Consider the following 17,063-nt stretch of genomic DNA (forward strand, 5'->3'; position numbering starts at 1 on the left):
AAAAAAGTAAAAAATGATTTTTAAAAAACGGGAGCAATAGCCGCGTACTAGCGTACGGTCATGGACCAGACTGGCGGCTGCGGGATCGATGGGCGACTCGCGCCACCAAGAATAAGCGAGACAGAAAATAGGATAAATATATAAAGTGAGTAAGTAAAGAGCGAGAAAGATTTTTTAGAGAGGGAGTAATGCTGACGTCTGCCGCACCCCATGCTCCTGTTGCTTTCCGAGGGTTGCTCTGTTTCGTGTATGTGCTCTATCTACTTTCATTTGAAACATAATAGTTATACATGTATATATGTATGTAACACGTACGTAAAAATATAATACGGAAGGGAACGTCGAATAGACGGACGATCCCTTGACATTCGGGGATGTGATGACACATCGGGCTTCAGTATCGATAGCGTTCCCCTCTTCGTAATTTAAGATAAGAGAAAAGTAACCGGGGGTGTGTAGGAGACTGTATAGTAAGTTAAATATGTAATCTTCGTTTTTTGACGCTATCCAGTTGACCTTTGATACGTTTCCATTAACGTAATTTTTAAAAATATCTCGTTTATTTGTCCGTGAGATTATTTTACTGTCAGCGTAAAGTAAACGTCAAATTATTTTTTTAAACAAAAATCCGGGTCACCATGGAGTAAATATAATTAAACCTCGGTACGGTGTTTACAAATAATTTTAGAGATTAAATGTGTTTAAGGTCGCGCTAAAAATATTAATATGGGATAAGAAATATGTAATAAGAATATAAAATTGTGTGAATAAAATAATGACCTTGACTTGTTTCAAAGCTTCTTCGGGAGGTAGATTAGTAATGCTGCCCATTTGGGTGTCTACCCAAGCTTTTACAGCAGCACTTGAGTCTCTGTATTGCTCCCACAGCCTTACTGCGTGTTGATATTTCGTACAGAGAGCATCTAATTCAGATCTCGTATCTTCCCAAGCTTGAACTGCTTCATTTACCGCCGCGTTTACGCGCTCGCTTACTTCTTCGGTGCAGACTTCTAGAAGAGGCTCCGCTGCTTTGCGTAATTCACCTACCCAAGCCTCACGTGTTCCCAAATCACCATTCAATCCCTAATTAAAAAAAAAACAATTAGTATAAATATCAAATTTATATATATATATTTATTTTTCAATTAAATTATCATGGTAATTAATGTTAATTTATCTTTACTTTATTTATCGATTTGATAAATAATTTATAATTGATAATTACATTTTTTTTATCCGTGACATACATTTGTGAATTTATAAATATTTAATAAATAAAATTTTCTTAACTTATATATATGTATATTAAAGTTTGAAATATAAATAAAAATGACTTAGGACGGACAGATAAATTTATTTTCTGATCTTACGTCATAGGAAAAGATCAGCGCATAGAAAACATGAGTCTCGATATAATATTATTACATTTCCGTATTTTAATAGCACGCGTCATTGATATATATGTATATATACGTATATATATTTATATATATTTTCTATTCGGCACGCAGTCTCAATTATTGCTCTATTACGTTGCGCATTCGACTTTTAAATTATTAGTTGTAATTACAATAATTTATTGCAAAATTAATTTAACCGTAACGATAAAAAAATATATACATATATATTTCATTTGTATTTTCTTTTTTTTCTGCATTAATGTCTTGACAAATGTTGAAAATTTTAATACAGTTTATTAATAATTTTTTTTTAAATCTCAAGTAATTTTAAAAGAATTGCTAATGTTTGGTGGACACACTTTGGCATGCAGGTCACGAACGTAGACGCTCTGCATCCGGTATCCATAAATAGTTCATTAAACTCGACGATCTGGGTGATAATATTTATCGGCTATTGAACAATTATAAATTTGTCAAGGAAAATTTTGATCCTGGTTAAAAGACACCAGTAACTTTCGGATTTAAAAAAAAAAAAAAAAAAAAACTAAAAATACGCACATGTAGAAAATTTAAAAAACTATAGGTGCAATTTTTGAAATATTTTTTTTTTTTAAATTCAAAAATTATTAGACATCGACTAACTTCAGTATCATGCAAAGTTTGTTTTTTATAAAATTCCCGGGAAAATTTTAAATGTCAAAATTTTTTCGGTAAAAAGTCAGTCGATTTTTTAACTTTTATCGTAGGGCAAAAAATTTTTATTTGATAGATTAATGAAAAGGTATGAAAAAAAAGTATATAGAGCTTCATTTTACGGAAGTTATGTTTCCGGTTTGCGAGCATAACTTCTCACGAAGGAATTTTCGTACCGCCTAATGACAGCCACCAAGAAACTGATAGTTTACTAGAGAATTTTATTCTTTTAAGTATAAAATATATTTAAATATATATATATATATATATATATATATATATATATATATATATATTTGAAATAAACCTAAAGAACCCGGAAGCGCAAGTTAAATACCGTCAGCTTTAATGATTCGCATGTGCATACCTTAAATATTTTATTTAAATCCTTTGGCTCCACTCGATTCACTCAACTGATAAATTTATTAGATCTATTGTCTTACTAATAAATAACAAGTAATGAGCCCAGTACATAATATCAATATCAATATCAATAACAATCACGGCTCACGTGTAGCAAAAGGTGTGACTAAAAAATGAGCACTATCACTTCGAACGGTTCGATGAATACTGACAGACTCAATCAACTAGTCTAGAAATAAACCATCACGCAGCCGCTCTTCTATCAGCTCAGTATTTTTTCATCTCCAAAAAATTAATTAGTCATAATTATATAAAAGAATATAAATTATTTATTTATCTTTCACTTGTTCACCACCAAATCAATCTATAGATCGATATTTATACCCCAGTAACTAAAATATTTATAAGTAGCGATTTCGATAAATAATCTGAGGCGATTTGATAAAACTAAAAAGATAGGGCCACCCTAAAAACTGTAAGTGAATACTTGGTAAAAATTTGAATTCAAATAAAAAAAAAAAAAAAATAAACATAAATACAAACTGACCCGTAACGCGTTGAGTGTAAAACTGATAGGAGACAAGCAAAATTCAAGTAACCGAAGCGATAAAAGCATTACGCAGGCGCAAAAAACTTTCTTTGCATTGCATTACCCAGTCGAAAAAAATTATTATCTTTTAAGTAAATACTTAAATATATTTATATACTTATGATTAATTAATTGGCTATTCATTTTTATTATCGTTACAATGCAGTCTGAAATAATAAATATTTAAAATTTTAAATTTCTTACTTCGAGATGCTCGGTAGCCTTGAGAAGTCGCTCGTAGTCGACTGACCCCTGAATAGCGAGGATCTTCATCATGTGGTCAGCTTCTTGTACTGACTGTTGAACCATTTCTAACTGACGTTCAAAGCGTCTCCAGAGACTTAGTCTGCTCTTGAGAAGTGACAGCAAACGTGTGCAACGCGACTCCAGGTCGGTGTTGATGTCCTGGAGGAGGGAAATGTCTCGTTCGATGCTGACTGGGGAGACGGAGACTCTCATGCCGCCGGGGACTGTGTGCAATAATTGTCTGAGGCCCATCAGGTCTTTCCATAGAATCGCCAACTCGTCGGCGACTTGGGAGCATCGTTTGACGCCACCCTCGACGACGTCGCTGCCGTGCTTCTCGCAAGCTTCGCACTGGTCTAGAATCAATGATTGTCTGGCGTGGGCTTTGCGGACGCGAGTCAAACCGCGTTGGAGAGCTTGCAGACGTTCTTGTACCACTTGCGCGGCATCTAATTCTTCTCGTACTTGACTTTCCATGCGCCCGGCGAAGGACAGCAGAATGTTCACCTGCTCGCTTTCTGCAGCAGGAAGCATTCCTAGTTTTACTAGCTCGTCTTGAATTATGCAGACCCGTTCAAAGAGCACTGAGAGACGGCCCACGTAGAGAACTAGCTCGTCCTCAGTTTTTAGGACCCCGTGGAATCCTTCAACTGTTGTGCGCAATTCGTTTAGTTCCCGTTCTAGGAGTCTTAGTTTCTCGTTTATTGGCGTGTCTTCCGAAGAAATTGTATCGGCAACAGCTTTTTGGATTGTTTTTATTTTGGTCGACACTCGGTGCCACCGGTCTTGGAATTCTCCGTGGAATTGACGCTGTATCATCTCGTCTGATAGTGGGATCACGCGCAATCCTTGTTCGAAGCAATTGGTCGCTTCATTTCTCAAGTTATTATGGACTTCATATTGTGCTTTTATTTCCTATTTAAAAAAAATATTTCCCATATGAAAATACCATATATGTTAAATATATAATAAATATGGGACCATATAAATTGCCAAAAACGATATATATTTGCTTATATCTGTACCTATATGAAAGCCGTATATCACATACAACTCACTATGTTATATATATATATATATATAACATAGTAAGTTTTGATACAATATATAATTATATATGTAAGATTATGAGCTAATATAAATATGTATTACATATATTTATAATCATATATGTAAACTTATAAGGTAGCACATATATGTATTACATATATTGATAATTATATATATGTAAATTTGTAAGCTAGCACACTTATATATGTATATATATTCTGATAGAAGAATAAAAAAGAATAGATTTTATATATTCTTATATATATGGAAAAACTTATATGATTTTATATATCGATAAATATATAAAGTTATACACGGTACATATATCGTACCATATATTGATGAATTATACAAGTATTCTTATTTATTTCCATATATAAATAACAAATAATATATTGAAGTTATACGAAAATATATGAAATAATATAAGAGAAAATATATGTATAAATATAATAAAATCAGCCAAAGTTTATGTATAGTTCTATAGAAGATTTCATGTATTGTCACATATATATTTATATTTGCACTATATATATTTTAATATGTTTGCCACATATGATATTTTCATGCGGGTTAACAATCAATTTTTTTTCTCAACTGATATAAAAAAAAAACTCATTTTTTGATTTGAAAATTTTGAATAAATTTTTTTTTCGTCTGTTGCCTAATTAACAGACAGAATTTTCGCTCCCTCTAAAGGAATAAATATTTCATTTTTATTTTTAGTTCTTACTGCCGATTCTTTTCACTTACGAGCTTTACTTCAAGATGTTTTTAGTAATTTTAGTTTTATAAAATATTTTAAAGTCAGAGATAAAAAATAAAAAAAAGACATAATTTATTTTATTTTAAAACAGTGAAATTTTTAACACGATTTTGAATTTTAAATGACTGAATGGGTTTAGAATTTTAAATTTTTTTAACCGCAGATTAAAATTCAGCATTAAAAAAAAATTATTTTTTATTCATGAGGCAAAAAAAAATTTTTAATCTAGTGTTATTAATTATTTAGATTTTTTAAAATAAACTCCAAAGGTCAATTAGAAGTTTGATAAAAAGTTTCCGAGTACTCGTGTTTAAAAAAAGATCTGTAGGCTTTTTAATTGGCTTACTGCCAAATCCAATAGAATTTGATCTCTCGAAAGCGCAATCTCAAACTCGCGTCTCTATACATTAATTATAAAAACACACAAGTAGCCTTCAATAAATTAAAGACGATAAATAAAATAAATAAAAAGATAACTTACCCAGAATTGACGCATATGGCCATCCCAATTATTATTCAGAGCATCGAGTTCTCTTTCCGCTGTCGCCATCCAGTTTTCGAGCCGGTTAGTCAGCACTTCATGAGTTCCCCAGCTGTCGCGGAATGTTAACAAACATCTCAGTGACGAGTCTACATTCTCCTGAAGCTGACTAATAACATCCAGCGATTCACGATAACGTTCCTCCAGGTCCTCAATGTCCAGGAGTTCCTGAAGACTGTGAACCAGATCAAACAACTGGACCAGCCGCGCTTGATGCATTGCAATGTCCGAAGACAACGATTGATACAACGAAATATATTGATCGTAATCCGAGGAAGTGACCGTTTGTAAATCAGGTATTCGTTGATGGGCGATCTGAAGCCATCCGCGTTCTTCTTTGAATCCCTGCTCAAGCAGCATCCACCTCGAAGCAGCCAATGACATCTGCTGCGCCCGTGACGCCGCTTGATCCAGCAGAGAACCCGCGCGACTGTGCAATTCTTCATGAAATTCCGCGTGTTTTGTCCGGGTTTCACTGTCCAAATTATTTTCCAGCGACTCGAGAATCGCTCGGCAGTGATTTAAATTAACAAAGAACTTCCGGTGCTTCTGCATTTCTTCCTGAAGATGCTCAAGACTTATCACAGATATCGGACTCGCTAAAAGATCCTCAGCAACGTCCGTTATCTGGGCGAATTCCTGTAATGTCTGTTCATATTCTTCTGCTAGGGACATCAGTTGAAGCAAACGTTCACGTTCCACATTAATATTATGCTCGATAGTCAGGGTTAATTCATGAGCTTGATAAGTCTCATCTGGTACCGACCTACCGGGATAACTTTTCAATAAATCTCTGACAGCTGCTATAAGTTTATTTGTATTACACATATGAGAACGATTTGTATTTTCTAGTTTATCCAATTCTTCTAACTTCCTTACTGTTGATTCCTCGCTCTCTATTATCGTGCTCAGTTGGCTTAGTTGTTCTTGGACCAACCTAAGAAATAATTAACCAATTTTTTATCACACCCATTAAATATTAAAAATAAAAAAAATCTTACCTGTACATATTTTCAACCCCTTTCAAAAATTCATCCCACTTAGAAAGCTCAGCAGTGACATGTCTCTCCTCATCCCTGGTAACATCTCCAATTGCTTTGACCTGATCAACCAACGATTCCATGCACTCATTGACCTTCTCACGGTCTTCAGTGGGATAAGCAGACTCCACTTGCTTCCAAGTTCTTCTTAACTCTTTAATATTATCTTCTATATGATTAACTTCGTCTTTCAACTCGACATACACCCGAGTATCTTCGTGTGAAGGTCCTCGAGTCGGTTCTCTGCTCACGAAAACTCGGTACTCAATAGTCTCCAGCCACGTGGAAATCATTTCGACAATCGTGATCAAAGTTTCATCAACGATAACAATATTCTGCTCTTCAACGGCATTTTTTAAGTGTGATAAATTTTTCTGTATGTTCAAAACACGTTCTTCCACATTCATGGGCTTGAAAAAGTCCTCTAGACTCGCGATATGTAAAATATTTGATAGATAGCAGGTTTCGTTGACATTTTGAAGATTTTTGAGACGATCAATTACTATTTTAGCTGTCTGCGTGCGCTTAAGAACTTGGGGACGCTGATCATGTCTTTCGGCAGCAATAAATTGCTCACTTTGAGATCTGCGTGACGTGGAGGGACTTCTGGAGCTTGGAGCACCGAAACCTGGCTCAGCGATTCCTTCTGCATAAGATTTAACTTCTGGGAGTTTATTTTTCGTGGCAAGAACAGATTCCATTGGTGAAAGAACTTCTTCGTCGGTATCCATCGGCTCTGGAGTCTCTATTTTAACACTCGGGCGATCTCTACGCCGTGCGATGCTCTTGTGAACTTGCATCGAGACCGCGAACTCATCCCCTTTAGAACTAGTACCCACAAGTGTCTCTTTAACTTTAAAAGACTCGCGTGATTGCGCTCCCTCCAAAGTGGCTTTCAATTTTATTTCCTGAGCATCAGAATCTCGTCTCTGCTGATGCTCCACTTTTTTAATGTCTAAATCTGTGTAAATTTTACCAACTGTCACGTTATTTTGATCATCAACTCCGATTTCACGTTCTTTTGAACCTTTTCTAGCAACGTCTGAGTACGATAATTTTATTACAGAGTCTTTTGATTCTCCTGATTGACTAACGACTGATTCAAATCGTTGAATGTCTTTTTCATTTGTCGAACTAATTTCATCAGTAGGTTTAACTGCTTTTCTTTTATTTTTTTTCTTAGGCCGTTTACGAGTTTTATCGATTGTGGGGTCAGTGAGCTCGCTAAAGTCTTCTGAAATCGTGGTATCGTGAGTAATGTCAGTTGATTCACTTTCTTGAATTGTTGGCTCCGTAATAGTATTGTCAGATAAATCAATAGTCGCCTGGACATGAATTTCGAATGACGATCCATCAGACGTCAATTCTTTATCAGGAGTTTCGATTCTCTCTCTTTCTACTTTCGTTTCTTCAATCACTTCTTTCTTTTCCACCAGCTGCATAGACTCGCTCGTATCCGGACTGGCTTTGGTGATTTTTTCTTCAACAACCAATGGACCAGGTCTTTCCACTTTTATCAATTCTTGTATCGGCGATGTTGCGGTTTCTTGAGTGACGGGCATATGAGTCTCAGGCATGGTCGCAACTTCTGCAGAAGACACCGAAGCTTGCTGTGCGACAGAAACTACTACAACAGGTTCTGTGTCTTGTTTAGCAGTTTCCAAAGTCTGAAGACTTATTTCCGCAGCATCCGGAATGCTTTGAATGCCTTCTTCTGCAGTCGGAATCAATTCTTGACTCTGAATCTGCACAAAAGTGTCTGAAGTTTCTATTTTATCTGGAGTTATCGTTTGCGATTCTTCTTCGACAGTTATTTTATCTTCTAAGCTAGTTTCCTCTTCATGCTTATGTTCGTGTTCAGGTTCTGGACTTGTTTGTGTGACTGACTCGACAGTAAACTCGGGAGTAGTCTGCATTTCGGTTTCAACACGGGGGGTTTCTTGTGGCGTAGTTTGCGTTTCCATAGCAGCGACTGTTACTTGTTCGATCAAGTTTGTCTGCACTTCGAAGTCACCCGTCGCGACTGGCACACGCTCCACTGGACTCGCTGGTTTACTAGTTTGAACATCAATCTCCACAGCTTCAATCTCCCTCACTTCTGGCGAAGTTTGTACTGCCATTTCTTCTATAATAACTTCTTGCGATTGTGACGGCGAAGTTTGTTGTTCAACATCTTGAGTTTCAGCCACCTTCGGGATTTCTGTGTCTTCTTTTTCTGCCTGCTCTTCAAGTTGATCCGTTTGCGTATCGATTTCCGTGGTCACCGCAGATTCAATAGGTGAAGTTTGTACTTCTGAAGTCTCAACTTCTACCGTCTGCACATCAATTTCTTCAGTTTCTTTGACTTCAGCTGGAGCTGCTGATGTTACAACCAATTCTTCAGATTCAATAGGACTTGTCTGTACACCTTCTTCTTCTTTTGATACTTCTGGTGTCTCAGTTTGTACAGACAAATGTTCTTTTTCTGGTGATTCAATTTCTGAAGTCTGAATTTCAGTATCGAGAACTTGAGTAGGCGATGTTTGAATTTCAGTATTAATTGTTTCGTGTTCTGTTTGTATTTCTTGTTCAATTAAACCAAGACTAACATTGCTCTGTAATTGTAATTGTGGTTCTAATTGTGGTTGTAGCTCAGGAGAAGTCTGTAATGAACTATCTCTAAGCGATTGGAGTTCAGCGGGACTAGCAGATACATCGCGTGTTTCATAAACTGTCTGAGTATCGATTTCTATAAACTTTTTCTCTCCAAACTCTTTAATATCTCCTTGAACTGGTTCACTAACTTCAATTCCACTAGCTCTAGTATCTCTCTCTTCACTTTTATCATCTTCGAAATTAATTTTTTGTTTCTTCTTCTTCTTCTTTTTCTTCTTAGTCAACTCGTCTCTGTCTAGTGCAATAGAACCTTCTTCTACTGTGGTACCACCCTCAGGCTCGTAACCCGCGGTTGTTTCTCGCGGACTCGAGAGTGTCAATGAAGTCTCAGTTATTTCCAAAACATCAGGCTGCGGTTGTTCGCTAATTTGTTTCGGCGATTCTGACATCGGAAGATTCAAATCCACAGACTCGGCGATCGTTGTAGCAATAGAACTGCCAGATTCTTCACTGACAGATTTACCACCAGTATCTTCATCTTTGCGTCTCTTCTTTTTTCTGCTCTTGCGACTAGATGTCGTCTCAGCGTCGCTTTTTTCCGTCCGTCCGTTCTCTGGGACTTGGCTCACCTCCCGTTCAAAAGATTCTAAACCACTAGTTTGAATTATTTTATCCGGAATTATTTCAACAGTTTCAACTTGCGTCGGCAATCTAATATCGACGTTTTCTTCAATAACTCTGTAAACGTCATCAGGTCGCTCGGCTGTTGTTTTAACGGCAACAAAAGCGCCAGCCTCGTCCTGACTCTCATTAATCAGCAACGAGATTTCAACCTTGTCAATAACCGCCTTAGAATCTTTCAAAACAGCTCCATCAATCTTATCCTCCGACTTCCTCGAGCGTCTTGATGAATCGTCAGATGGCCGTGGTGTCAACAGTTCTGCTGGTGATTCCCCTAACTCGTGTGACGTTTGATCGACAGATGGTACTGATGATTGTTGTTGTTGTTGTTGTTGTGACTCTAATGTAATAATACTCATTTTACCAGTTGATTCTACAGTGCTGCTATCGTCTGCGTGCTGTACTACTTCTACCGTGCCTGCATCTAATTTCATATTAAAGCTTTCTTTCATTATTGCTGGTAGTACATCAACAGACTTACAGGCATTCTCGTTCGTTACTGGTTCACCATCTACTGGCGCATCAGTAATCGGTAACTCTGCTACCTCGGAACTTTTATCTTCATTATCGCCACCATCAGCAGCAGGTATTTCAAAGTTTGACTGAAAAATTTCACGTTTTTCAGCGTCAATTAAATTTTGGCTTAACTGTATTGACGTTATTTCATTTACCTTCATTTGTTCCAGTTTTTCAGGACTATCCACAATTATTGGTGAGTTTGAAACGACTTTTTCTTCATCTTTCTCAATAATTTCTTCAATTTCAGGTCTATCTTCCATAATTTCAACACTATCAGGCGTTAACTCACGAGCTTTTGGTCCGAAGAATGGCCCCTGAGTGTCGGTATCAATTTCCGTAGCTTTCGAAACCTGCATGACACTTTTGCTATCTTTTGAAAAGGATTTCTGTTCTTCTTGTTTCACGACATTGATACTTATATGTGGAATATCTTGTTCATCAATCTCTACTTCTTCAGGTTCTTCAACAACTTCTTCAGACATCGTTTCCTTACCATCAATGATAGTAACTTTACGAATTGTTCTTCTGGTCTTTCGTATAACTCTCCTAGTAACTTGTTGGACCATCGCGTGAACCGTCGAGGTCTTGGTTTGATACGCGCCTTCTTCAATAGTAACATTGGACCCATCTTGAGCGATTCCCAATGATTCTGGCTGGATATCCTCTAATTCTCCTTGAATAATTCTGTGTGTAAACTGAGGTGTAGTTTCAAACTGTTCAACACTGACGACTTCTCCCGGAGCACCTCCGGTAGTTATTTTACCGCCGTATGTTTGCTTGGCTGCCATCTCAACGCTACCGTCAGGTCGCGTGCGAGTGACAGTGACTTGTTGGCTCCGCATAGTAGCTTCCGAAAACGCTTGGACACTTGGAACATCTCCTGACACACTTGACATCGAAGTGATGTGCTGTTGCGTCGACTGACTTGTCACCAAAGTCCTTCGTAACTTCCTTACAATAATTCTCTTGGTTCCGTCAGCATCAACAACAACTTCAGTGGTGACGTCATCCGGTTCCGTGAGGACAGTTTCAAACGTCTGAGGTGCCGCATGTTGAATACTCAACTCTGAAGTCGCGCTTTGCTCTGCTTTCGCGTCCTGGTACTTCATATCAACGACAATGTCATCAGCAGAATGATCTTGGGGGATAAATTGTGAGGTAGAATGTGAACTGGGAATATTTTTCGTAGCTATTTCAATAACTTCATGAGTATCATCTGCTGTTTTGTATATTTTTATAGACTCTTGTGTCGATTTAACTCCCTCGTCTATCGATACCTGAACAGGAATCGATTGCATTTCAAGAGGATGTACATCAAACTCAGTAATTTGTGATGTTGATGTTTGTTTAGTTAATTGTATCGGTTTATTTTCATTATCTATCATTAAACTTTGCCCAGTTTGTAAGGACACGTCTGCCCATGACATTGTGCCCTCATCTGCTGAATGTATCGAGGGCGCTTGGTCTAGTGTTATGTCATCATGATCAGCCATCTCTTCGGACGCTTGTGCAGACTCTTCTTCTTCAATTTCCTACAAAAAAAAATTCAAAAAAATATTTTTTTTTTCCTTCTTTTTATTTTCTAGTCCATTGACGGCATTATAAATGACCATGATGACATTTACTTAATTAATTACATTTAAAAAATTTTTTTTTGTAATTAATATGAAATAATAATAAAAACAAATGATTGATGTTAAGATGAAAAAATGTAATAAAATTATTCAAATATTAAACCAATAATTTTATTGTACAAACAACAGTAAATAAAAATAAGGGGAGAGTGATGATAATATTTTAATTTATGAAAAAAAAGGTTACAGTATGTAATAATTAATAATAGACATTCTATATATGTAATATACATGCAAAGTATTACAACCATCACCTTATAATTAAACAGTAAACAGTAAACAATTGTACTTTATTTTATTAAAGTGCCCAACAAGTTAAACAAACAGTATTAATATAAACAAAGTACAAGTAAAGATACGAAACAATTTATAGCGCTATACTACGAACAAAAATAAAAATAATTAAAGTGATAATAAATTAATGTACATTAATTATTCATTAGCAAAATTATAAAGAGAAGTCAACGTGAAAGCAAGTCCCGCATCCATGCGCGATATCCCAATTTAACCCTAGTCAACACCTGGATTTTTATGACGAACATAGAAGAGTCTAGGGGATTAATTATATTTTTATGATATCAGCAACGAAACTTGAAGTTTCGGTGTCGCTACAGCCAGACGAAAGAAGTTAATTTCAGTCGAATGCCGCGAATTAATAGTAGCAAACAAGTAAATAGTGAATGCTTTCAGTCAGCGGACAGAAATAAACTTGTTTTGTTCTTTGGGAAGAAACAATAGTAAATTATACACCGAGGAAGGAAAGTAGGACATTCCAACCCATGTGTGGAATTGTCTATGGTGGATTGGAACGTCCTACCTTTCTCCATGGGTTCGTGGAAAAAGCCAAGCTTGAGCTATTTTTATCATTTGTTTTCTTATAAAAAAAAATAACAAATTTCTTCCCTTTAAATAAGGCGGGAATTCAAACTTTCGGTACAAGTATGGTGAATAATGTTTCTGTTTGTTGACTGAAAACATTCGTAATTTAAATTTTGATAATTGTCTTCTGTTTAATAGTAATTTTAGGCCATTAATTTTATTTACGTAAATGATAATTCTGACTGTGATTAAATTTTATAAAAATTAGTGTCAATAATAAATAGTATTTATAGTTTCTGCGTAATTATAAATTAAAAATGACAATTCACGCTTACGTTAATAGTTGATGATACTATTGATCTTAAATTAACTTGTTTCTAATTGGCTGCTACTGAAACTTCAAGTTTCAATGCAAGTAATCATGAAAAATATTGTGTGTATCTCAGGATGAAATTTCACCGAAACATCAGCCAACTTCATCTTGGTTTGAAATCGTTTCGTTTCATCCCTTGTCACACAATATACTATTAAAGTCAATACAAGTATTTTATTATTGATTATTAATTATTAACTTATTAAGAACAAGAACATTTCTGTCTTTTTAAAATATTCACAATCCGTTGGGAGTTGAAATTTTATTTTGGCCGGGAATCGCGTACACTTTCAAAGCAATTTTTTTTTTTTCGAATAAAATGATCAGATTTATTTTTTCAAAGCTTTTACTCATAAATTGATTTGTAAATAATATATTTATTATTTAAATTCTAATGATAATTATTTTATTTATTAAATTTTTTCAAAATTATGTTAAAAAAATGAACAAAAAAAATTTTTTTTAAACTACTCCATATTATCCGAAAACGAAAATATTTTTTTAAAATAGCAATTTAAATTTTCTTAAATATAAAGAAGTAAAAAATTTCCCGTACTCGTGATAAAAAAATTATTTCGCAGCGGCCCATTTTGCCAGCAATTTAATTCACCGAATTCGTTATTTAGAAGACAAAAATATTATTTAATGTTTATAGTGAGTCCAAAAGACTCTTCTATGCTTTTGATTAAAAAATTTAAATATATCAAAGTTTATAAATCGACTAAAGTTAAAACGTTAAAATTAATATTACAAATATTTTCATTAATCATTTTTTTTTTACCGTAAATAAGTTACATCAACTCGAGGGTGCTGATAAGGGTTAACTAAAACTACGACTAAGAATAGTTGACTAGTACGTGGCTCACTGAACTTACAAAAAGCCCGTGAGTGACTAAAAATAAGAGAGATAGCAATTACAGCAGGTAGAAAGAGCGTGAAGAATAAGTGTATCAGCGTAAAAGAGTATACAAAAGCCCACTTGCTTTAGCAAGATACATGTCCCAAATTAATTAAGTAATTAATCAATAAATTATAATTTAAGTTTATTAATTATTTAATTATTCTTGAGTAAGTGACGACTAAGTGACTAAGCGTGTCCCGTCACCGTGGCACGATGAATGGCGAACAGACCAAAAGCCCCAGTACTCTTGTGAGTCTCGTATACCTGCTGCTTCTGCTTCAGACGCGCATGAGTCTCCAGCAAGGCTGCCTTGAGTGACCGGGCCAGTTCACTAACTTCTGTCAGTGTCTCCAGTTCATTCATTCGTTGGTTCCGGGCTTCCAGTTCATCCAAAAGTGTCTAAAATATAAATTAGTCATCAATTTATCTAGACCAAGTACTCAGAAAAAAAAAGAAATGAGTCATTAAAATTTTTTTTACTTTGTAAGAATCAACTGATTGCTGCTGACTGATCATCAAGACCAGATTTCTCAGCCACGTGTCCGTTTCTTCAAGGAAATTTTTGTAAAGCAACACTTGGTGTTCTTTTTGATGTTTTACTTCACGAGCTTTACCCAGGGCCGCGATTCCTTGCTCTACTTGATCAGTGAGCGCTGCTATTCGTCCGCGAATTTTTTCCAAAGGTGTAACAAGTTTTTCTCCCTCGACAGCTTCTATTTTTTCAAGTTGTTTTTGTATGTCATTACTTCGTTGATCGTGTTGACGTAAATCTCCAAGTATTACCTGAATTTTAAATAATTAAATTCATTATATAGGAAAAAATAATGAGTTAAATGTTGAGACATTTGATGTAGACGATTGACCTTTAAATGCGTGTATGTTTTTATTATTCTCAGAAATATTTTATCTCTATACGGGTTTGTAGATTCAAAATTTAAAATTGAACTGCCATGTCAGTTGTCAAAAAAATAACAAACCCGTCTATTATCTGCGTTTATTATATGCATACTGTAAAAAATTAGTGGAGTAAATACGGAACGGATGACTGCCCGAGTCGAAATTTAGCTTCGCTTCAAATACTCAATATACTTGAATATACCTATTTTAGTACTTGACATTTTTAAGCGGACCTAAATAAGTATTTTTCATACTTTATACTCTTATTAATTCCTATGGATTTAAAAAAATCAAAATTTAACATCTCTTTAGAACCTACAAAAACTATTCATTCTCATTTAGTAAGATAAATTATGGTAAAAATAAATAAGTATAAATTGGTAAATAAATATGCTAAAACTGTAGGTCTACTAGGTCCTAATAAATAATGTAGAATTCATAGGCCTAAATGAGCTTTTATAGTATGTTTAGGCTCTGATAAGTATCAATAATTTTAAATTTTAGCGCCTATTTAACAACTGAACATGTCATTTTCTCCCGTAACTGACATTTGTAGGATTTATATAGGAGTTGTTTTTCCATACAAATTAAGTACTTGGTAAGTCCTTTTCTTTCTCGATCCTAGAATTTCAAGGTTCTAGCAAGGTTTCAAATTTTGACTCGGGTGTCCATTTATTTAATCCCTTCCGGGTTGGTTACTTCCAGAGTAGAGTTTAATTTAACAGTGAAAATCCCGAATTAAAATTCTCTACTAAAAGAAGTTTATTTTGACATTAAAACTCCGAATCGGATTGAATGCAAATTCAAATAAAATCCAGATCACTCTGAAATTACAACTAATTTTTTACAGTGCAACAGAGCGAATTCAAGAGTCAAAGTAAAGACTTAAACTTACTGCAAGTGCTGATAGCATGTTCTCCAAACTATCACGCGGTAAATCATTGAGTGACTCTTCAAGCCGACTGACAATCGCTTCCAAGTTCTCTAAGTTACTTTCCAAGCTCTCCTGCAAAACCCGTAAAATCGATTTAGTATTAGAACACAACTAATTTCAATGTATGAGTATTTAATTAAATCACTCGCGTGCACACTGCGGCAAGTAAGGGCTCCGTTACATGTCCAGACGACGGATATTAATGGATTACTTCGGCAAAAACTGTCACATATTATTATGTTCATTTAAAATAAAAACAAAAACAAAAACGTAAATATCATGGCATGGTAAACCTGTGGAGATAAATGTCAGGATAATTAATAATTAGCGGATATTTTTAAAAAAACTTCACGACATATCAGCGTCCAGTGTGTCTTTTGCGTCTTCCGGATCGATTTTTAGCTTATTAGTTTTGTGAATACATAATTATTTTTAAATGACATATGGACGCGAATAAGTCGAAGATGTAATGACAAGACGATTATGTAAATGGAGTTAGTTCATGCACGAGTTTAGAAAGCAAAAAAAAAACACTTGGATTAGCAGATGATTTCATTAAATGGACGATAAATAAAATATATATACATATATATTTTATGTAAGTAAAAAAAAAATAAAGTAGTTTATGAAATGGTACAAGATGATGAATGCAGCAAAGATCTTGGAATAAATAATAAATTAAATGCAACAAGACTAAGCAACACTCGCTGTAAGTGTGTCGCGCACCTTGTACCCGTTAACTGGATCATTATTGACAGCAATAGACGTTTCAGGTAAATCCTGATCATTAGTACTGCTTAGCTGATTATTTGAACCCCTTTTATCTGTACCTAAATGCTGTATGGATGGAGGAGAGGTTTGCGAGGATGATAGGTCAGAGATTGAATGAATAGAAGTTGAAGAAGAAGAAGAAGAAGCAAGAGAAGGTAAAGAAATGAGTTTTGAATAGACTGAGGAGTTGTAATTTGGGGTGACCGGTAACTTCTCACTCGTTTGAGTCTGAGGTACATGATCCCGCGGAT

At 35.1% G+C, this 17,063-nt stretch overlaps 1 protein-coding gene across 5 annotated transcripts in view; it reads right to left on the bottom strand.

The window, feature by feature from the left end:
* LOC103576792 (muscle-specific protein 300 kDa) overlaps window positions 1-17,063 on the bottom strand; it is a 79,083-nt gene that overhangs the window by 9,940 nt on the left and 52,080 nt on the right. For 4 of the 5 annotated variants that reach the window (XM_053741212.1, XM_053741217.1, XM_053741210.1 and 1 more), the window contains 7 exons: window positions 16,003-16,113; window positions 14,691-14,993; window positions 14,475-14,609; window positions 6,650-12,015; window positions 5,589-6,585; window positions 3,250-4,206; window positions 781-1,083 (listed from right to left, as the gene is read on the bottom strand). In XM_053741212.1, the coding sequence (XP_053597187.1) occupies window positions 781-1,083; window positions 3,250-4,206; window positions 5,589-6,585; window positions 6,650-12,015; window positions 14,475-14,609; window positions 14,691-14,993; window positions 16,003-16,113 (8,172 nt within the window). The remainder of the gene's footprint in view (window positions 1-780; window positions 1,084-3,249; window positions 4,207-5,588; window positions 6,586-6,649; window positions 12,016-14,474; window positions 14,610-14,690; window positions 14,994-16,002; window positions 16,114-17,063) is intronic. The other variant, XM_053741211.1, reaches the window with a different exon arrangement.

This window comes from Microplitis demolitor, chromosome 1, assembly GCF_026212275.2.
Source record: "Microplitis demolitor isolate Queensland-Clemson2020A chromosome 1, iyMicDemo2.1a, whole genome shotgun sequence".
Lineage (NCBI taxonomy): Eukaryota > Metazoa > Arthropoda > Insecta > Hymenoptera > Braconidae > Microplitis > Microplitis demolitor.